This window comes from Castanea sativa, chromosome 12 (assembly GCF_040712315.1).
Source record: "Castanea sativa cultivar Marrone di Chiusa Pesio chromosome 12, ASM4071231v1".
Taxonomy (NCBI): domain Eukaryota; kingdom Viridiplantae; phylum Streptophyta; class Magnoliopsida; order Fagales; family Fagaceae; genus Castanea; species Castanea sativa.
Window position 1 is genome coordinate 47,697,622 of NC_134024.1, and position 22,556 is coordinate 47,720,177.

Here is a 22,556-nt window from a genome sequence, read left to right on the forward strand (position 1 = left end):
ACTGTTACTTTTATAAATGCTAGTCAAACACTCAACTTTTTCAAAAAGCACTTTTAAACAGCTTTTGCCTAACACTCAATTTTTACAAAAAGCCCACTTTTATACAGCACTTATTAAAAACCTCCACTTTTTCAAAAAACAAAATATCAAAAACCTAAACCAAACTCACCCTCAGTCATATAACCATGGTAATCATCCACGCGTTTCTCACACAGATCCACCACATCATTAGATTGAACCTTATCTCACCAATACACGGATCCCTTCAAAAGTCCAACCTCACTGCAACATTATTCATAACAATCCAAGGATTTCAACAATATCTCAGACCTAAGATCAATGCAGGTCACAAATACAACATAACTTCATTCAGATAATTATTTAAAGCACCTGTATCTCTCTTTTCTTCAGAATAAAGCACTAGTATTCTTAACTACATTAATTAGATCCTCCATACAATCCACAAATAAAACACAACTGGTCACAACCTGCAGCAATTGTTTAATGAGCAAAGCAAGATATGTAAAAATGTACCTTAAAACAGTACAATAAACATCTCAAGTTGAACCACATTCTAAACAACACAACAGAACTGCTCAAATTGTTTATCCTTGGACCACATTGTCTTTTTCCTATGACAGAATTTCAGAAACAAAAATTTACTCCCTCTCTTTCTCTCACTACTGCTGACGGACTTCAGCTTTCTTTTTCTGCCAGAGACGATCCAGTCCACTGTCAGCATCTCCCTGCAAAAGAAAATAAAAGAAATCAGAAGAGTGAAATACCCAAATCTATATGAATTCATAATGTATGCAAAACGTATGGATTACCAAAAGCAATTCTTGAAAGCAGAGTTCAAGCAAAAGCCAAACTAAAATAGAAAAACCAAGCTAAATAAACAGGTAAAAACAAAAAAAAATACAAGTTCTATGCATCGATTAATACATATGTTAGCAATAAGTATTTTTTTTTAAAAAGCTCACCACACAGCCAACCATATCAGTCACAAAATACTTTCAAAGCAAGAATAAAAGAAAAAGGGAAAATTGCACACACCTCTCCTGAGGTTTAGTAAAATTAAACTACCCTCCCCCAAAATTCGAATTGTACAGACCTCCCTTTTCAAGATAATCTACACTCACCTACCTTGCAGCTTAACAAGGTTAAACACAGAAAAAGAAAAATTGACAGAAGATGAAAATTCCAATTTTACCCTCCCTTGATTGATTCAATTCGTTAAAACTTAAGATGAAAATTCTTAAGAACCAATTCCCAATTCTCTAGTTTTCAACCCAAAATTGAACCAATTTATTTGGATTGCAAATCATCCTATTACAATCTTTTCATATTACAGCCATAATGTGACACATAATTTGATAGTACCACACACCCCACACACTTATTTGTGATAGTATTGAATGATGTACCCAACTAATGTGACCATAAGGTCAGACAAAAGAAGACCATTGGTCGAGTAAGTTGGGAAATTCTAGCATATAAAAATACACATACTAGAATTTCATTGTTAATATCGCAAACGAAGAAATTGCCTCAAAACATTCATCAAAAAGACGGTTTAGGGACAGAGTGCGTTTGCTAACATAACAAATACATTATTCAAATCATATTTCACAAACCAGAGAAATAAAAATAATATAACCCAAATGAAAATCTCTTTTTTTAAAAAAAAAAGGATGTGCCAGTAGTAAAAGGGTCTGAACTATCAGAAACAAGGTCAAGTTCAGGCGAGTGATACTGGCGAGTTGAATATTGCAAGTTTTGTAAATAATTTGACTGGATCGTCGCACTAGCTAATCAAGATCCAATCAAGAAGCTGTACCTTGCTTTCTTCACTTCCTACTATTTGCTTCAGAAAAAGCCAAACACACACGCGTGCGCACACACACACACCCACCCACCAATAACTCAGTATCATTTACTTTGTGATAAATAGGGTTTTTAATTTGTGAGGTTAAACGCATAAATCTATCAAATTGTGTTAATGAGTTTTAACAGTGTTAAGCCGCAAGTGAATTGAGTGTAGCTTATTTGAAAAGTAAGGGTAGTCTTGTGTACAATTCAAAACAAGGGAATGAGAATGCAATTTTAGAAATACTCAGGGAAGGTCAGCGCAATTTTACCCAAAAAAGATCAATCGAAGACAGACTTCACGAGTCACCATCAGAAGTGAACAATAGAGTAATGGATGCATAACACTAGAGTAATATCTACCACAATTAATGGGAAAGACCAAAAAGGACAAACAAACATAAACTTTCAAGAAAAACTATGCACAAACCTTAGGAATCACTTCCTCTAATCAAACATCAACAAATTATCACACTGGGAGAAACAAAGAAACACATTGCCTACTAATCATCACCAACGGTCCAACGCATCCATATCCGGTTATGTAAACTACTTAGTGACTAATATTAACTAAGCACATGCAAAAATTTCTGATTTCACTCCTTCATTTTCAAACTTAATTTGGATGAATTCATATGAATAGTTGATTTCACTGCTTCAATATTCTCTCTTTTTTTATTGGTCTTAAACCCATGACCTCACCTTCCACCTAATACTGGCCAGGGTGCCAGTTGACCTAGAGCTCATTGGCAGTACTATTCTTATAAAGCATGTTTTAATTGGAAAATTAAAAAAAACATGAAGTAGTTATTAGAATGATGTGAGTAACACCGTACACATCACCCAGTACCCAAGTGTTCTAAACAGAAGGAAGAGATGAAGTTATTCCCGTCTAGGCTCCAAAGGGTACATTCCAAAAGAAAACAATGGTCTATGAATTTTAACCACACCAAAGTCACGTACAGACTTCATTCACAAAAGAAACACAAAATATGAAAATTTCTATCTCCTACTTAGCAACACATTTTGGCTATTTCTCAAAGTTCAGGGAGGTTTGAATTTAACCCAAATGAAATTATCTGCAATGCATCCGTCAACGTAAAACAAGCTAAGCAAAGCAATTCCATCCAAAACTCTTTTACAAACTAAACTGAAGCCATCCATGATACAAACTACACACAAAAAAAAGTTATGACAAGTAGTAAAAACAAACCTGAGCACGGACGAATCCGCAGAGAGCAAAGGTGGAGAAATGGCCATTGTAGACGCCATTCTCATCCAAATGCCCAACATTAATCTGAACAGACGCGTGATCCTTTGCGGTAATCAGCCTGTTCGTGGCCGAGCTGCATTCACAATTAATCCCATTCCACAAATGTCAAATTCACCATTTCTATTTCAGCAAAAAACACACATACCCACTTACACAAAATACAAAAAGTACTGAATTTTTAACACAACAATACCATTTCCTGGGAATGTAAAGCTCAGTGATAACACCCTCTTCGTTCTGCATCTTTTGGCTTTTTTTTTGTGTCAAACACTAAATAATTAATAATCTGAACCAACAAAGAAGAAAATTTGATACATGAATCAAAAATCGCACAAAAAAATTGACTAACACTGAAAAATGGAATTTATGTTCAATCCAAAATTTCATAATTTTCTTTTTCAGGTTTTCCAAGCAAACAAACATAACTTTATACTTTACAGAGCATAGAACAACCGAATAATAAAAAAAAACCAAAATTTTCTCTCAGATCTAATTTTCACAGAGAGAGAGAGAGAGAGAGAGAGAGAGAGAGAGATTACCAGTGGAGGCGAAGAAGAGAGCTTGAGAGAAAAGAGGCTAGGGTTTCCAAAAGCACTGGCGAAGAGACAAAGTTAAACCCGAGTTTTATATTTGTACTGTAAAACTGGGCCTACGATATAACAATATGAAAAGTTACATAGAAAACCCAAAAAGTGTCTCCTTTTTGAAAAATTGGAGAATTGAAGCCCATTTGAATTTCCATTAAAATGCATATATGGGCCGTTTTCTTCTATCCAAGACAATAACCCATAAAAAAAATTAGCTCAAATGGAAATGAAAGTGTCAATTAAGCCCATTCTATTAGCTTAATTGTACACTAACCTATTTGCGAAAAAAAATAAGAATGGCAATGACACGGGACGAGGTCAGATTAGGGGTGTCCTACTCTTGTCATGTTCTTTCTTTGAGGCAATAAAAACTTGCACGGAACAAGACCAATTTTGGATGGTTTAGGGGTTTATGGTCAAATTTAGCGCAAATGGTTTTTTGTTTTAATTAGAATAGTGTAAGAAGTTATAAGAACTTGTTCATATTTAATCTCTATTTAAATAGTATATAATATATGTAGTTTTTTTAATAAGAAAAATACATATTTACCCTCTATTTATTTAAATAGTATAAAATAAATATAGTGTTTTTTAATAAGATAAATTAAAATTCTATTATATAAATCCTTTTTTTTTTAGGGTGACATTTGAGTTTTCTTCAGTGGCAGCTTTAGGATTATTTTCTAGGGAGGGTCAATAAAAAAACATAAACTATACAAAATTTAAAATAAATGAGAACTTGAATATATTGACATCATAAAAAAAAAAAAAAAAAACCCAAATACATGAAGTTTTACAATTGGCTTTTAAGAGGTTTCATATTTTGAAATCGTTGCATGATATTCTCATTATCAATTCTAAGAGTTACATGTGTACATTGCCAAGTAATCATTTATCCACTAATCTCCCATTTGATAGATTTATTTCAAATTTTTTAAGATCTAAATGAGTTTTTTTAAGGTTTAGGATTAACAAATTTCTACTTTTTGTTGTTGGGCTTTTTATTTTATTTTTCCAGATTTTAGATCAAATTGGTTTTTTATTGGATTTTTTTTGTTTTGTTTAAGAATGCTAAGATACTATTAAGAGGATCATATTCAAGCTTATTTTTATTGAGCTTAAAAAAAATCTAGAGTCAAGGTGTTGAAATTTTTATTTTAGGGCGGTCAAAACAAAATTAAAAAAAATTATATAATCATAGAGTCGCCCCTAGTTTTCAAAACCAAAACTTTAAATTTTGGTAAAATACAATATTGGTCCCTAAAATTTACCTACTAAGGCTTAAACACTTTTGGTCCTTTAAGTTTCAAGTGAGCATTATTAGTCCCCAAAGTTTTTTTTTTTAAGAGTACTATTAGTCCTTATGTCAAATTTCTTTAGTTTTTTGACTTATGTGTCTAACAGAATAATGATGTATCATTTGCTCAATGATGGCAAGTGTTTTATTATGAACAAATTGCAAGTGAGCAAACCCCACCACCATCTCCATTCCAAGCTCTCTCACATCCACAACCTCAAGTCTACCATTGTTTCTAGCACCACCACTAGCTCCGAGGCTTTGGCCATACTTCATCTGCCTCCTTTTCAGCTCTGCTCCCTAACCTCTCCTCTTCGTTGACACAGGCAGCGACCTCAGAGGAATAACTTAGTCTCCATAAAAATGAAAATAAAAAAGGCAACAAATTTTCCAAATGGGTAGACCCAAATTCCAATATCAAATCCATATTTGACAAAGATTGGTCCAATATCTAAGTTTGAATTACAAATCCCAAAAGAAATGTGATCTTAGCTAGGCAAGTTTGACTTTGAATCTTTGATATGGGTTTGGTGTGTGGGATTTTCGAGTTTGATGGGCATGAGGCATTTTGGATGTGGGTTGGTTTTTGTATGTGGCTTTGTTGTTTAAGGACTAAGGTCTATATTGTAACTTTGTTGTTAAGGACTATGGTTTGTTGATTGGATAGGGTTACATCTCGTTCATGGAAACTGTTGCTTTTTATGGAGGTTGAGTTTTATTAGGTTGTTGCTAGTTTCGACTAGGAGGAGGAAGGAGATGAAGTACTGCTTGGAGCTAATGGAGGAACTATAGACAATGGTGAACTCTAGGCAGTGGGAGTTAGAGGAGAATACTTCTTCTTCAGATCTAGAGTGTGGTGAGGTTTGCTTACATGTAATTTTTTTGGGCCAAAATGCAAAACACACCCTAGGTTTCACCTTTTTTCATTTCAGTATTCTAAATTTAAGTTTTGTCATTTCAATCCTCTAAGTTCTAAGAATAGTCAATTCAGTCTTCCATTAGTTTTCTGTTAGGTACTACCGTCTACTTACCAAGACAACGTTGTTTTGGATTTTAAAAAAAAAAAAAAAAAAAAAAGGACGTAGGGGAACGACGTCGTTCCCCTATCCTCTGAATATCAAAAATTGCCCCACCCCATACCTTAGAACCCCAATTAACTAAGAAATTTGAGGGATTGATGGAGAAAGAAATAAGGGGAAAAAAGAGAGAGTGAGAGATCGAGAGGGGCAAAGAGAGAGAATGAGATACCGAGAAGGGGAAAGAGAGAGACTGAGAGATCAGAAGAGGGAAGGACCGAGAGAGAAAGAGAGATCAGGAGAAGGGGAAGAGAGACCGAGAGGGAGAAGAGAGATTTCATGGTGGCTTCGCTTTGTCGGGCTAGGGTCTACTCGGTGGCTCCACTTTGCCACTTCAGGTGGCAACTCCGACCAATATGGATTTGGGTAAGTTCTGAAAACCCAAAATTTTTGCTTTCAGTCCTCTAAGTTTTTTGGGCCAAAATGCAAAACACACCTCTAGGTTTCACCTTTTATCATTTTAGTCTTCTAAATTTTAGTTTTGTCGTTTCAATTCTCTAAGTTTTAAGTATAGTCAATTCAGTCTTCCATTAGTTTTCTGTTAGGTTCTACCATCTACTTACCAAATCAACGCTGTTTTGGATTTTTTTTTTTTTTAAAGGACTCAGGGGAACGACGTCATTCCCCTAGCCCCTGAATATCAAAAATTGCCCCGGTTCAAAGGGATGAGAAGTTTCTTTAATCAAAGATTGAACCAAACTTGATCCACCAAATATCCAAACTAATGATGCCCCAAGTGTAGGGTCGGCCCAACAAAATTTGGGGTTTAAGGCAAAAATTTTATATGAGGCCTTTTTATATGTAAACATTAATTAAATTAAATTATATAATACTAATTAAATTAGGACTAATTTGATATAAATACATAAATTGATGAATAATACTAACTAAATTAAGGTTAATTTCATATGGAAGATTGAATATCATAGTTGACCCATAAATTTAAACAAAAAGAACTAATATATATATATATATATATATATATATATATATATATATATATATATATTAAAAAAGAAACTTACTTTAACTAGGATATATAACTATGCATAGTTAAGTATAGTCGTAATTTGCTTCTCAAAAAAAAAAAAAAAAAAAAAAAAGAGAAGAAGGTATAGTTGTGATCTAAATTTTAATTTTTTATATTCTTTTTAAGAGAAAGAGATAGATAGATATTATTTGGTGTGTGGCTTAGTAGGAGATTAGTTTACAAAGATTAAGATCTCAAACTATTAGAGGAGATTAGTTATCATTGATGATTTATCACATTTGCTGCATTTTTTTTTTGAAACATTTTAGGGTTTCAATTTGTTTAAATTTTTATTGGTCTCCTATTTTGGAAGTCTGGTTAGAAATGAAAAAGAAAAATACTAAATATACTACAAAATGTTCACAATATAATGTGATAATGACCGTAATTAATGAATTTCAACAACTTTTTTTTTTAGAAGAATTTTAACATCTTAATTTATTTATATTTGAATTACATTTTTATGTGAATGGTGACATGTCAGTTAAACCTATAGTAAAATTTGTGATATTTTTAACATCACTCTTAAAAAAAAATACCAATTATTTAAAAAATGTTATATTTATATAAAATTTTAGGCATTTTACGGAGAGAGATGGGCCTTATTTTAGTAGGGATTTTTTTTTTTTTTTTTTGGTGGGGCCTTAGGCCGGCCCTGCCAAAGTGAGGCCGCCAGTTTGACACATGTCATTGCTGCAGCAAGAGAAACCTGCCCATATCTCATCCCATGCTTGGTCTTCTTCAGTTTCTCTACTTTATCTTTAGGCAACCCACTACATGCAATATCTCTAACATAAAGAATTAGAATAGAGACAATTTCTTCTGTCATGAACATAGCATCTTTGATAGATCGATCATCGATGCACTCTTAAGTAGAGAATTCCAGAGGCAACAAGAGAGATCCCACCTGAGATATTAGACCCGAGTTGTTGAAGGCAATTGAGACTTCAAGGATTGCAGTTGTTGTGTTCTCCAAAAACTATGCTACTTCGGACTGGTGCCTTGATGAGCTGGTGAAGATCGTGGAATGCAAAAGTCTTTTAATCAAAGGGTGTTGCCTATTTTCTATGATGTGTCTCAATCTGAGGTGCTAGAACATAAGGGAATTTTTGTGGAGGCGCTCCTAAAGGGCCTATAGACAAGATGAACAATTGGAGAGATGCATTGATAGAGGCCGCAAACTTGGCTCGCTTGCATTTGGAAGCATATCGGTAATATTTATTACATAAACTCTTGTTTATGCATATATAATATATATTTTAATTGAATTTCATATTAGATGACTAGTTTTGTATAATTTAAGGTGCACAATACATAATTAACATTTATCATTCTTTGTTTTTCCAATTACCAAATTGTCAAAAGGACATTACAGGAAGTGTTTCTCTCTAGACTAGGTGTTAGCAGCACCAAACCATAGACTTCTGTAGAACTTAACGTTCCCCTTGGTGTGTAGGAATTGTTAGTAGAAGGAAAAGCTCTTTTTATCTTAAAAGAGAAGTGTGTAAAATTGATCAAGCCATGAAAGCAAAACGCAAGGTGCATTTTTTGCAGTTCATAAGACCCAACATCATTCCATGTAACATTCCAGATTCCACAATATACAGTTAAAAACTTAAAATAATTTTTCTTTTTGACTTAGGCTAGGTTTTTTTGCTGTTCTTTATCCTTCTTTAAAAACTCAAACTAGTTGAGCTGACTCATGGAGTGCCTTGGAAGGAAATATATTTGGCACAAATGTTTTTGGTTGTTGATGTTCCAATCCAAATAATTAAGTTGATAGTGATGATAGTGATGTGGTCGCTCACTACGAAGGAAAATTTGGACAAATAACAAGATCTTTCAATTATTCTGTGTAAAAATAAAATTATATGTTTAGAATATTACGACAAGTTCTTTTAGTCATTAATGAGTGCTTTTGAATTTTGAAGATTTTCATAAATACTTTTTTTTTATAAGATTCATAAGTACTTTATTATTCAAATCAAATATTTACATGAGTTGCAATAAATTTCTTGCAAGTCTAGAAAGCAAATGATTTTATTCACCTTAAACCAATGGGTAACAATTATATGTGTTGGGGTTAAAAAAGAAATACTACTCATTGAGCAGCTCAATTCTAATTGGGTCTCAAACAAGCTCTGAAGTTTCATTTTCATACGAGGATCGGAAATCTTGGGCTCTAAGATTTGATTCCTAACTTTGACACAGAAGACATCATTTCTCCTCATACTTGGCTGTAGTTGTGGCCCAAAGTGAGTGGAGTTGGTTTCTGTGGTAGTGTTTTGCGGGCAAATACTTTCCTTTCCACGAGTTGCATTGGTTGGAATTGCTAAGGCATTTGCAAAGCCTCAATAGTTCGCTCCCTTAGAGCAATCACACTGGTCTTTGTAAAACTTTACAAAATATAAAAAGTAATAAATTTTACAGATTTTGTTCCAAAAATCTTCCACATCAATCAAGTCAAAGTTGTCTAAATATCTAAAGTTTCTATAGTAACCATGTATAATTATACGGTAACTGTTCATTTGCATTTTATATTATTTCTCTCTCTCTCTCTCTCTCTCTCTCTAGATTTGAACTCTTTTATTTATATCTTGGCGTGTGTTAAAGTTGGTGGACTATGGGTAGGTGTGAAATAATAAAAAATGTGAGAAAAATATTATTTAATAAAAGAGTGTGTAGAATAGACAAACTGACGTGAGTGTTTTGTAAAAGTAAATGTGTAAAATGAAAAAAATATGTAAAAGTAAATGTGTAAAATAGAAAAAATATGTTTTTTTTTTGCAAAATATACAAAAAATTTACATCCACTGATGCGGATGCTCTAAGGGCACCCATTAAGAGAAAACCTCCAAGTATTGTTTTTAAGTGAGACTAAGGCTGGTGAAGAAACGATGGAAAGGGTCATGAAAGCCATAGGTTTTGCAGAAAAGATTGTTTTAGGCAGTGCTGGTAGATCAGGGGGAATTTGAATGATGTGGAAAATGACTTCAAAGTAGATGTAGCTGATTTTAATAAAAATGTTGTGGCTGTCAAGGAACTGATGTTTGACCTGGGGGCCAACGGTAGTCTTTCACATGGACTGATAAGAGATGGGGTAAAAGTTGCATTAGACAAGGGTTATAGACAGAGGCATTGGTGGCATAAGTTGAATAGGCATTTTCCCAAAAGCTACTATTTACCACCTTGGTGCTGTTAACTCAGATCATTGTCCTTTGTTGTTAGATAATCCAAGTAATTTTTGTGCTCCAAGACCTTTCACTTTTGGTGAGGGATTTGAGAAGCTTTGAGGTGATAAATCAAGCTTGGTCTAGCGAATTCAAAGGATCAGATGCCTTTAAACTGTGCAGGAAACAAGAAGTAACCTGTGATGCATTAAAGAAGTGGAATTCAGAGGTGTTTGGTTTTAGTAATATCAAAATTGCTAGGTTGACTGAGAAAATTAGAAAAATCCAAATGAAAGAGACCAGAAACTGGAGATTGAAAGCTCAGTACAAAGATACTTTAAGCAAGCACTCATTTTGTAGTTACTCATTCAAAGTGTGCGCGTGTACATGTGATGTGAATATATCTTTTTGTAGTTACTCTTTCTCCTGGGTTAAGAGAGAGCTTAATCATTATCTTGCAAAGTGTACATGTGATATTAACAGTGTACTATGCTATAGGAACTCCTTCCTCCCAGCTGAAGTTTGTGATGCTTGGAGGAAAGACTGTTTGTTTGTTTCTTCTGTTTAATAGAAGTTGGTTTTAGCAACAAAAAATAAAAAAATAAAAGTGGGCCTCAAGAATCTTTGGCCGCCGGTGTGATGCAGCATCAGAGCAGTTCTTTAAACACCCCTACATCACTTACCAAGAAACAAAAAAACAAAAAGACAAAAAAACAAAAAAAGAGAAAGAAAAAAGATAAATACACCGAAAAGCAATTTTCTTTGTTCTGCAAGGAATTGGCCGAGCTGATTGTTTTCATCTTCATTGGAAGGAGTCGAAGGACCTTGGGTTCTCCGACAAGACAAGGTCGAGGTCCTTTGACGAGACAACCTGGTACCACAACTCCTAGAACCTCCTTCATTATCCCACTGTGTGGGACCAGAACTATGCCCTTCAGAATGAGCAGCAAAAGTTTCCCCATCAACTTCAAAATTCACATTTGTTCCCTTTCTAGTTTCAAATAGATGCCCCCAATTCTGACCAACATTAGAAGGTGGTACTGCAATAGAGTAGATCTCAGGACCCTCGGTGTATGATCTCACAACACCTACTCTACAGTAAACCTTGAGACAATTATCTTTGAGGTAGTCAGATGTCTCTAGACCAGTTCTTTTGAAAAAACGGTTGTAACCCCTACAACATCCAACAAACAAAACTATAAGAGAGTTCAAAACTCCTTACAAGTACTCAAAGAGTTCATGAATTAGAAAAACACCATCTGTCTGGTTCCATCTAATTCTAATGCGATATGGAATAATAAGATTATTCTACTGATCTCATGTTAATCTCACGGATATGTTTGTTGTAACATTGTTTGTTGCTAAGCTCTCTAGAAATTTATGAGTCTAACAATAGATGCTTGTTGCCTCATATTTTATACATCCTTTGTACCTATCAAAAAATATATTTTATACATTATTTGGCTTTCTTATGTCATATAGCTAGGAGGCGGAAAAGAATTCATGTAGGAGACCCCTACTAGTCGAGAATGTTACTCATCCAGCAAGCTAACATTATATGGAATAAAGGCTTTATTGATTAAAGTAATACACACAAATTTTGAAGTGTTGCTAGGAAATTACGTCTTTACATAAACAAGAAGGGGTTCTCAAATAAACAATCCTAGCTCAGCTCTAAAATTCAAGCCCAGAAAACCATTACCTATCAAATTCAACAAGCATACCACCACCCACTTGTACATATCAACCTCTTTCAAAGCTTCCAGTTCCACAACAACAACAAAAAAAGAAGAAGTGCCACTTGCTATTACTTCAAAAATTCCTATTCTTGCCATTGGTTTCTGTCCACAATTCATGTAATTGTCTTATACTGAATCAAATTATTATTAACTATAACAGTAAAAACGGTGACATTGTGCGTAATTGTGTTTTGTACAGGGCTAGCATCATATAAGCAATTACTCCCTGTGTCTTATACTAAAGAAACTTTGTAAATGGCATGCGTTTAATTTAAAAAAATAAACATGATAATTTTTCATGAGTCATTAAGTCATTCAAAATGAAGTAACAAATGCAAGCATGGCCGCTTGGGGGTACTATTTTCAAACAAACATCATCCAACAAAGAACCCTTTTAGAGAGAACTTATATACAACACCTTAGGTACAGTCATACAGTACATTAGTTTCCCCAATTGAATAGCATTGTCCACTAAAGCACAAACAATTCTATCTTTTGATTCTTTTCCCATGACCATATAATTCAAAACAATCATATGTTTGAATTTAATTAAGGAAAAAAAAATGTAATTAATACTTTGACAGCTTTTTCAATTTATCTTTTCCAATGACCAAATAATTTCAAAATAATCATGTGTTTGAATTTAATTAAAGAAAAAGTTAGTGAACCATTTAAAAAAAGTTTTGAAGAGAAAAGAAAAGAAAAAGTAATTAATTTTTCACAGCTTTTTCAATTTTCCCGTTAACATGACCCATTTCAAAAAATTGTTATGTTTATTGGGTCATGTTTTTGGTAACACTGATTAAGATATGCCCTACAGGATTTAATTCATCAACAACAAAGAATGAACTTAGCAAAGAAACAACAATCATGATAATTAACATTAACACACTTAGCAAAAATACATAAATAACCCACTACACAAACATAACAAACACTATCATATCATAACAATTAGAGAAATGATATGTCCACAATATTTTCACAATATTTTTACAACAAATCCTAAGTGGCAGGATGTTACTGGTTGTTATTGTTGGGGCAAAAAAGTAATCTTAGTGTTAGGTTCAAATTTGAACCAATAACAACTAACCACCTATGATTTGTTGTAAAAATATTATAAAAATATTGTGAACGTAGTACCTCTTTAACAATTATAATCAAGATCACCAAAAAGAAAAAGGACCCAAATTTCAAAGAATAATCGATTACCACATGACACCGCGATTACTGAACTTGTAAGGCCCCCTATCGAACTGGGCACGACCCTCATGCCTCTCTTTCCCACTCTGATCCAAAAGCTTCAGTTCAAAAAGCGCTCTCACATCAGTGCCTTCGCTCGCCAAACCTATAAACAGCGAAACATACGTAGCATTGTACTGCGCTTTCTTGCCATCCGGGTAAAAATAGATTACCCAAGAGTGCCCGCCGGCGTTGAAAGTATTGGACGCCACAGGGTTTCCGATCCCCATACCTTTCGAGAGCGAGTAGCCTGAGATGTTGAATAGGTGGGACCCATTCACCGTCTCGGTCATCGACGTCGATGTCGTCATCGGAGTCGGAGTTGGAGCCGACCAAGACAAAGAAGATGAAGGAGAAGAACTCGCTGACATGGACTCCCAACAAGGATCTATCCGCTGAGAATTAGGAGAGACAATTCGTACCATTTATAGTAAGGATCTGGGTAGAGATAAAAATTTCGATGTTTGGTCGGCGAGAAAAATATAGAATTTGGTTAATTGTTAGAGAGAGAAACGGTTCAACGATGACTTTGACGGTGGGATTGACCGACTTTTTATTGAGCTCAAAACTTTTTACGAGAGAGGTGAAGTTATTGTAAATAAAAGTAATAATTAGTTTAAATAGGACATGAGACTTATAAATAATATTAAAATATATTATAAGAATTATAAATAATAATAAAAATAAGTTAAATAGTAAAATATACTAACTTTTTAATTTGGAGTTAAATGCAGCTAAAATGTTTTTTATTCATTGTGCATTTTTTTTTAGCATAAAACATACCTTTTATTTTATTTTATAGACTTACTTTAAATATATTTTTTAATTTTTTGATGTGTTTTATATATCAGATTTTTTTCTTCCAAATCTGTAATATATATATAGATGTATTTTTGCATTTCATTTTCTTTGAAGCCATATATTTTTACAATCTAAATCAATTTTTTTTTTTGTGTAAACTATTCTAATCAAATAATTACATGAGTTGCAATAAATTTCTTGCAAGTCTAGTAAGCAAATGATTTTATTCTCCTTAAACCAATGGGTAACAATTATATGTGTTAGGGTTAAAAAAGAAATACTGCTTATTGAGCGGCCCAGTCTAATTGGGTCTCAAACAAGCTCGGAAGTTTCATTTTCATATGAGGATTGGAAATCTTGGGCTCTAAGATTTGATTCCCAACTTTGACACGAAGACATCATTTCTCCTCATACTTGGCTGTAGTTGTGGCCCAAAGTGAGTGGAGTTGGTTTCTGTGGTACTGTGTTTTGTGGGTGAATACTTTCCATTCCATGAGGTGCATTGGTTGGAATTGCTAAGGCATTTGTAAAGTCTCAATATTTCGCTCCGTTAAAATAATCACACCCGCCTTTGTAAATCTTTACAAAATACAAAAGATAACAAATTTTACACATTTTACTCCAAAAATTTTCCACATCAATCAAGCCAAAGCTGTCTAAATATCCAACGTTGCTACAGTAATCATATATATTTACATGGTTACTGTTTATTTGCATTTTATATTTTATTTTTTTTCTCTCTCCACAGTTTTGATCTCTCTCTCTCTCTCTCTCTCTCTTCAGACCTGAACTCTTTTATTTATATCTTGGTGTGTGTTATAGTTGGTGGGCCATAGGTACGTGTGAAATAATTAAAAAAATGTAAGAAAAATATTATTTAAATAAAGAGTGTGTAGAATAGACAAACTGATGTAAGTGCTTTGTAAAAGTAAGTGTATAAAATAGAAAAAATATGTTTTTTTTTTGCCAAAATATACAAAAAATTTATATCTACTGATGCAGATGCTCTTAGGACACACGTTAAGAGAAAAACCTCGAAGTATTGTTTTTAAGTGAGACTAAGGCTGGTGAAGAAACGATGGAAGGGGTCATGAAAGCCATAGGTTTTGCAGAAAAGATTGTTCTAGGCAGTGCTGGTAGATCAGGGGGAATTTGAATGATGTGGAAAAATGACTTCAAAGTAGATGTAGCTGATTTTAATAAAAATGTTGTGGCTGTCAAGATTAATGATGGTGCATGTCAACGGGCATTGATTGGGTTTTATGGTCTTCCTTACTCTGCTAAAAGAAGAAAGGCTTGGGAGAACTTGGGAGCTATGTTATTAGTTATAGAGGAGCCTTGGGTTTGCCTAGGGGATTTCAATCTAGTAATAGATGATCAAGAAAAAGATAGAGGTAGGAGAGCTAGAGCTTCAGCGCCAAATTTATTTTCTCAAGGAACTGATGTTTGACCTGGGGGCCAACTGTAGTCTTTCACATGGACTGATAAGATATGGGGTAAAAGTTGCATTAGACAAAGGTTATAGACAGAGGAATTGGTGGCATAAGTTGAATAGGCATTTTCCCAAAAGCTACTATTTACCACCTTGGTGCTGTTAACTCAGATCATCGTCCTTTGTTGTTAGATAATCCAAGTAATTTTTGTGCCCTGAGACCTTTCAGATTTGAAGCAACCCTGGTGAGGGATTTGAGAGGCTTTGAGGTGATAAATCAAGCTTGGTCTAGCGAATTCAAAGGATCAGATGCCTTTGAACTGTGCAGGAAACAAGAAGTAACCTGTGATGCATTAAAGAAGTGGAATACGGAGGTGTTTGGTTTTAGTAATATCAAAATTGCTTGGTTGACTGAGAAAATTAGAAAATCCAAATGAAAGAGACCAGAAACTGGAGATTGAAAGCTCGGTACAAAGATGGTTATAGTTACTCATTCAAAGTGTACGTGTGTACATGTGAATGTATCTTTTTGTAGTTACTCTTTCTCCTGGGTTAAGAGAAAGCCTAATTTTGTAGCACATTATCTTGCAAAGTGTACATGTGATATTAACAGTGTACTATGCTATAGGAACTCCTTCCTCCCAACTGAAGTTTGTGATGCTTGGAGGAAAGACTGTTTGATTGTTTCTTCTGCTTAATAGAAGTTGGTTTTAGCAACAAAAAATAAATAAATAAAAGTGGGCCTCAAGACTCTTTGGCCGCCGGTGTGATGCAGCCGTGTGATCAGAGCAGTTTTTTAAACACCCCTACATCACTTAACAAAAAACAAAAAAACAAAAAGACAAAAAAAGGAAAAAAGAAAAAGAAAAAACATAACATAAACATAAACAAAAATACAAGGAAAGGCAAGTTTCTTTGTTTTGTAAGGAATTGGCCAAGTCGATTGTTTTCATCTTCATTGGAAGGTGTCGAAGGACCTCGGGTTCTCTGACGAGACAACTTCAAGGTCCTTCGACGAGACAACCTCGTACCGCGACTCCCAGAACCTCCTCCATTATCCCGCCTAGATGACCTCGTACCACAACTCCTAGAACCTCCCTCATTATCCCGCTGTGAGGGACCAACTCCATCTCTAAGCCCTTCAAAGCATTTCTCCAAAGTTTGAATAAAAGACTCTGCCAACTGGGTCCTCTGCAAGGATATATGATCTTAGAACCCAACTTCACAAATTGCAAACATGGAATCTACAAAAGATAAGAGAGCAAGAACACACCGAAGAGACCTTTTGGTCCAATTGGGTATAAACAACTTGTTTTAGAGATTCAATCATCAACATGCACTCAGCAAAAAGATCAGCCCCAATATGCATGAAGAGAACTATAAGGTATGCACCAAAAGTGGAAAGCACTTGGTGCATGAAAAACATACCAGGCAGGTCCATGGAACATTTGGAGCTTGTTTCGGCCTTTCATGTTGCATACATCTGATAGATCCATCTTGATTCTTTACTTGGCAAGACCATGGAGGAAACTGAGGGTACCTCTCCATGAAAGAACCACTAGGGTCTTCAACATGACTAGAGGGTTGAGACGCAGTCCTTTCAGGCGATGAACCTTCATAATCAGAACTATGCCCTTCACAATGAGCAGCAAAAGTTTCCCCATCAACTTCTAAATTCACATCTGTTCCCTTTCCAGTTTCAAATAGCTGCCCCAAATTCTGACCAATGTTAGAAGGTGGTACTGCAGCAGAGTAGATCTTCGGACCCTTGGTGTATGATCTCACAACACCTACACTACAGTGAACCTTGAGGCAATCATCTTTGAGGTAGTCAGATGTATCTAGACCAGTTCTTTTGAAAAATCGCTCGCAACCCCTACAACATCCAACAAACAAAACTATTATACCACATTTGCCACTTGATTACATTAAATGAAAAATGGAGCAAAGGTATTCAACTGGAAATGATTGCATGTAGGTCATAAGTATAACATGATAGCATAAAAACATTACGCCCACAAGATGCACATAGTAGTCATTGAATCAAACATAGTTGTCACCTGAAAAGTCCATGGCAGGTATCATGCCTAATCAACAAGATTTTGTTATCACAACACAATATATGGTGAACTAATTAGATGAGACAAATATTACATCTTGCTTCTGTTAATCTCTTCAATAGCTCAAAATGAAACCATACACAATAAATAAACATTAATGCCACTACATTTTCAAAGTATTCATCTTTGAAATTATATATATCTGGCCAAAGAATTACATATAAGAGACAAATATTAAATATTGCTTCTATTAATCTCTTCAATAGCTCAAAATGAAACCATACACAATAAATAAACATGAATGCCACAACATTTTCAAAGTATTCATCTATGAAATTATATATATCTAGCCAAAGAACTACATATAAGAGAGTTCAAAAACTCCTTACAAGTACTCAAAAAGAGTTCATGAATTAGAAAAACACCATCTGTCTAGTTCCATCTAATCCTAATGCGATATGGAATAATAAGATTATTCTACTGATCTCAATTTAATCTCATAAATATGTTTGTTGTAACATTGTTTGTTGCTAAGCTCTCTAGAAATTTATGAGTCTAACAATAGGTGCTTGTTGCCTCATATTTTATACATATTTGTACCTATCAAAAAATATATTTTATACATTATTTGGCTTTCTTATGTCATATAGCTAGGAGGTGGAAAAGAGTTCATGTAGCAGACCCCTACTAGTCGAGAAAGTTACTCATCCAGCAAGCTAACATGATATGGAATAAAGACTTTATCGATTAAAGTAATACACACAAATTGTGTTTGCCAGGAAATTACCTCTTTACATAAACAAGAAGGGGTTCTCATATTAACAATCCTAGCTCAGCTCTAAAATTCAAGCCCAGAAAACCATTACCTATCAAATTCAACAAGCATACCACCACCCACTTGTACATATCAACCTCTTTCAAAACTTCCAGTTCCACAACAACAACAACAAAAGTTAAGTGCCACTTACTATAACTTCAAAAATTCCTAATCTTGCCATTGGTTTCTGTCCACAATTCATGCAATTGCTCTTATACTGAATCAAATTATTATTAACTATAACAATAAAAACGGTAACATTGTGCGTAATTGTGTTCTGTACAGGGCTAGCATCATATAAGCAATTACTCCCTGTGTCTTATACTAAATGAAACTTTGTAAATGGTATGCGTTTAATTTAAAAAAATAAACATGATAATTTTTCATGAGTCATTAAGTCATTCAAAATGAAGTAACAGATGCAAGCATGACCTCATGGGGGTACTATTGTCAAACAAACATTATCCAACAAAGAACCCTTTTAGAGAGAACTTATATACAGTAGTTTACGTGCAGTCATACAGGACATTAGGTTCCCCAATTGAATAGCATTGTCCACTAAAGCACAAACAATTCTATCTTTTGATTCTTTTCCCATGACCATATAATTCAATATAATCATATGTTTGAATTTAATTAAGGGAAAAGAAAAAAAAAAGTAATTAATACTTTGACAGTTATTTCAATTTATCTATTTCAATGACCATATAATCTCAAAATAATCATGTGTTTGAATTTAATTAAGAGAAAAGTTAGTGAACCATTTTAAGAAAGATTTTATCAGAAAAGAAAAGAAAAAAGTAGTTAATTTTTCCACAGCTTTTTCAATTTCCCCGTTAACATGACCCATTTCAAAAAATTGTCATGTTTATTGGGTCATGTTCTTGGTAACACTGATTAACAAGTGCCCTACAAGGATTTAATTCATCAACAACTAAGAATGAACTTAGCAAAGAAACAACAATCATGATAATTAACATTAACACACTTATAATCAAAATAACCCAAATTATAATCATAACAATTATAATCAAGATCACCCAAAAAAAAGAACCAAATTTAGAAAGAACAATCTATTACCACATGCTACCGCGATTTCTGATCGTGTAAGGCTCACTATCGAACTGGGTATGAACCTTATGCCTCCCTTTCCCACTCTGATCCAAAAGCTTCAGTTCAAAAAGCGCTCTCACATCACTGCCTTCGCTCACCAAAACTATAAACAACGAAACATACGGAGCATCGTACTGCACTTTCTTGCCATCTGGGTAAAAATAGATTGCCCAAGAGTGCCCGCCGGCGGTGAAAGCGTCGGACTCCACGTAGTTTCCGATCCCTATACCTTTCGAGAGCGAGTACCCTGAGATATTGAATAGGTGGGACCCATTCACCGTCTCGGTCATCGACGTCGATGTCGTCATCGGAGTTGGAGTCGACCAAGACAAAGAAGATGATGAAGAAGAAGAAGAAGAAAATATAGGCTGAGAATTAGGAGAGACAATTCGTACCATTTATAGCAAGGATCGGCGTGGAGACAATCAGACAAAAGTTTCGAGGTTTGGTTGGTGAGAAAATCTAGTATTTGGTCAATTGTTTTAGAGAGAGAGAGAAGTGGTTGGACGATGACTTTGAACTGTGGGATTGACCAATTAAGTGGCCAAAATGTTTTTTTTTTTTTTTCTTTTTCTTTTTTTTAGCATGAAAACATACTTTTTATTTTATTTTATATACTTACTTTAAATATATTTTCTAGTTTTTTTTTTATGTGTTTTATATATCAGATTTTTTGTTTCTTCCAAATCTGTAAAAAATATATATTTTTGATGTATTTTTGCATTTCTTTTTCTTTGAAGCCATATATTTTTTCAATCTAATTTTTGCTACAAATTATGGTATCCATTATTACAAACATATGAGGTGTCCATTCTCTTTGTTGTGGATCTTTGAGCTCTTTCCTCCTATGATTTGGGTCTTTGATATTTTCGACAAATGCAAAAATTAGAATCATAATTAAGAATTAAGAATTTTCTTTTAAAAAAATTTATATTTTTTAATCCAAATAATAATATATGTATTTTATAATTCTTTTATTTTTATTTTTAGAAATATAACAACTTTGGTCATCTTTCTTTTAAAACTCTTAAAGCAAGGAAATACCTTTCTTTTTTTTTTTATCTTTTTTTTTTAGCTCTTTGACAATGAATTCAAAATATGAAAGTTGTTTTTGGATCAAAATTTGTATATGAAATCCCAATTGGACCAATTGGTTATGCGTTCAAGTTTAACTCGTGTTCAAAATAAATAAAATAAACTAATTTTGAAATTCTAACACTCATATCAATAATATTCACTTACAACCCTACAAGTATAATTCATTACCATATGTTTGTATTAACATAAGTATATTTCATCTCAAACCACATATATTAATTCCAAGTTAATTTTAAAATTTTAATACTTGTATCAACAATACTCATTAACAAACCCTACAAGTATTATTCATTTCCCTAGGTATGTATGTTTTCATGTTACTCTCTCTTTTAATACTTGCATCAACAATATTCCTTTACAACGTTTTAAATGACTAAAAAGATGTACAACTTGTCCTATTTATAAGGCTTCCACAAAATCCTAAAACAATATTGGAAATTTGGAAGTGAATGTGATATTTCTAAAGAGTGAGGACTTCAAATTTCCAATAACAATGAATTTTACAAAATGTCAGAATATCCATCAGTACATCATCAAATTAATTAGCAATCGTTTTGTAAGTATCTAATACAAAATCATACTCATCCTCCAAGTGGCTAATAATATACTAATGTCTCCATTAGAATTACCCAAAAAAAGAAAAAAAAAAGTTCAAATGTCACATGGTTTTAGCTGAATGAAAAAGAAAAAGGAAAAACAAACAAACAAACTTGAAGATAAGAAGCCTAACAAGAATATCACATAGATAAATATCAAGACCCATCAAGAATATTAGGGAGGAGCTCTAACCAAATAACCAAATTTGCATGGAAGATAGACAGTAAAAAGCAATAATGCAAATAACATATAAGCCCTTTAAGCTGATCTAAAAGAGAAAACAAAAAATTACTAAAAAAAAAAAATTCTAAGATTAACACATAATCAGAGAGAGACATCATTTTTTCAGGTCCAACTGAAGTGACCCAACTCAGCATGATCAACCTGATCTTTTTGTTTAAAAAGACTTACCTCTACAGGAAACTCCAAGAAAGAACGTAGAAATCAATAATTAGGTGGATTTGCAATTAAACAAATGCAAAAGGTGGACCATCTAGAAAGATTCTTTTATAAATAAAAAATAGGCTCATCAAGGAATAATGGAATATGTATCAACTTTACATCTATTACTTCTTTCTCAACAAAAAGCCTCTACAATATACAATTTTGATGCTGAAAAGTAATAAGTACTTATGACAGTTAGCTTATACATTCGTAGTATCCATTACTGACTTAAAGGTTTGAAACAAACATTATTGCTTTAGAAGCAGCCTGATTGGCTACAGAAATAACAGACAGGTGTGTCCACAAGCCCTCATAATCGCCCAATAACTAAAACCTGGAAACTAACTCCTTGTCACACTTTCCCCGAACCTGTTTTTACTATCCTTTAATTGGTGGGCTGTTTTCACTTTCATGAATAAGTTCGCATTCTTCTTCCACAATAATATTAGCAACCACAAGTGTGTAATGGGAAATAACATGAAAAAACACGTATCTAGGCGAGGCACAGGACCCTCACACAGATCCCTCTCCTAAAAAGAGGTAAGACAAAGGCAGATCAATGTAAACAGTGGGTTAATCTCATATTGAAAAATGAGTGAGTTTAAGAGATTTAAAGCCTATACTGCGTATCCAAAAGTTAGGCCCTTTTGGATATGCACCACTATAAGTTTCTTTAAAAAACATTTTTTCCTCTTCCAGTGTGTGTCTTAAAAATATTTTGTATTCTAAAAAAAAAATTGTAAATATCTAGCAATAGAAGTTATATAGAACCACGAGACCCAACTGCATTTTAGTCTCTGAATCTACCTTCAGTATATAGTAAAAACTGGTCATACGTGTCTTTGTGAAATTATAATAGTTTAGCATTTGAGATATAAATTTGTTTTAGGCACCATGGAATATGAACCATT

At 33.7% G+C, this 22,556-nt stretch overlaps 3 protein-coding genes across 5 annotated transcripts; all 3 read right to left on the reverse strand.

The window, feature by feature from the left end:
• Positions 1-478: 478 nt before the first annotated feature.
• On the reverse strand, positions 479-3,772 carry LOC142619850 (small ribosomal subunit protein eS21y). 2 transcript variants are annotated; one of them, XM_075793170.1, is made up of 4 exons: positions 3,682-3,772; positions 3,336-3,428; positions 3,083-3,215; positions 479-746 (listed from the first exon to the last, which is right to left on the reverse strand). In XM_075793170.1, the coding sequence occupies exons 2-4, from the start codon at positions 3,383-3,385 to the stop codon at positions 681-683; spliced, it is 249 nt and encodes an 82-aa protein (XP_075649285.1). In that variant the 5' UTR covers positions 3,386-3,428; positions 3,682-3,772; the 3' UTR covers positions 479-680. The 2 variants fall into 2 exon arrangements, with proteins under 2 accessions (XP_075649285.1, XP_075649286.1); XM_075793171.1 differs by having other exon boundaries at positions 3,336-3,392; positions 3,682-3,743.
• Positions 3,773-10,795: 7,023 nt separating this feature from the next.
• On the reverse strand, positions 10,796-13,819 carry LOC142619849 (BTB/POZ and MATH domain-containing protein 2-like). Of its 2 annotated transcripts, none has more exons than XM_075793169.1 (2): positions 13,278-13,819; positions 10,796-11,476 (listed from the first exon to the last, which is right to left on the reverse strand). In XM_075793169.1, the coding sequence occupies exons 1-2, from the start codon at positions 13,706-13,708 to the stop codon at positions 10,978-10,980; spliced, it is 930 nt and encodes a 309-aa protein (XP_075649284.1). In that variant the 5' UTR covers positions 13,709-13,819; the 3' UTR covers positions 10,796-10,977. The 2 variants fall into 2 exon arrangements, with proteins under 2 accessions (XP_075649284.1, XP_075649283.1); XM_075793168.1 differs by having other exon boundaries at positions 13,254-13,818.
• Positions 13,820-16,176: 2,357 nt separating this feature from the next.
• Positions 16,177-20,017, reverse strand: LOC142618699 (uncharacterized). The gene is made up of 3 exons (XM_075791690.1): positions 19,474-20,017; positions 16,945-17,392; positions 16,177-16,707 (listed from the first exon to the last, which is right to left on the reverse strand). The coding sequence occupies exons 1-3, from the start codon at positions 19,902-19,904 to the stop codon at positions 16,300-16,302; spliced, it is 1,287 nt and encodes a 428-aa protein (XP_075647805.1). The 5' UTR covers positions 19,905-20,017; the 3' UTR covers positions 16,177-16,299.
• Between the last annotated feature and the right edge of the window lie 2,539 nt (positions 20,018-22,556).

Excerpts from the sequence above, each read along its gene's own strand:
- LOC142619849 (XM_075793168.1), bottom strand. The coding sequence starts at position 13,708 with ATGGTACGAATTGTCTCTCCTAATTCTCAGCGGATAGATCCTTGTTGG. Across the intron at positions 11,477-13,253 it reads AGTAATCGCGGTGTCATGTG|GGGTTACAACCGTTTTTTCA; the intron begins GTAATCGATTAT and ends TGGATGTTGTAG.
- LOC142618699 (XM_075791690.1), bottom strand. The coding sequence starts at position 19,904 with ATGGTACGAATTGTCTCTCCTAATTCTCAGCCTATATTTTCTTCTTCT. Across the intron at positions 17,393-19,473 it reads AGAAATCGCGGTAGCATGTG|GGGTTGCGAGCGATTTTTCA; the intron begins GTAATAGATTGT and ends TGGATGTTGTAG. Across the intron at positions 16,708-16,944 it reads ATGTTCCATGGACCTGCCTG|AGGACCCAGTTGGCAGAGTC; the intron begins GTATGTTTTTCA and ends ATATCCTTGCAG.
- LOC142619850 (XM_075793170.1), bottom strand. The coding sequence starts at position 3,385 with ATGCAGAACGAAGAGGGTGTTATCACTGAGCTTTACATTCCCAGGAAA. Across the intron at positions 3,216-3,335 it reads CTTTACATTCCCAGGAAATG|CTCGGCCACGAACAGGCTGA; the intron begins GTATTGTTGTGT and ends TTGTGAATGCAG. Across the intron at positions 747-3,082 it reads GCGGATTCGTCCGTGCTCAG|GGAGATGCTGACAGTGGACT; the intron begins GTTTGTTTTTAC and ends TTTCTTTTGCAG.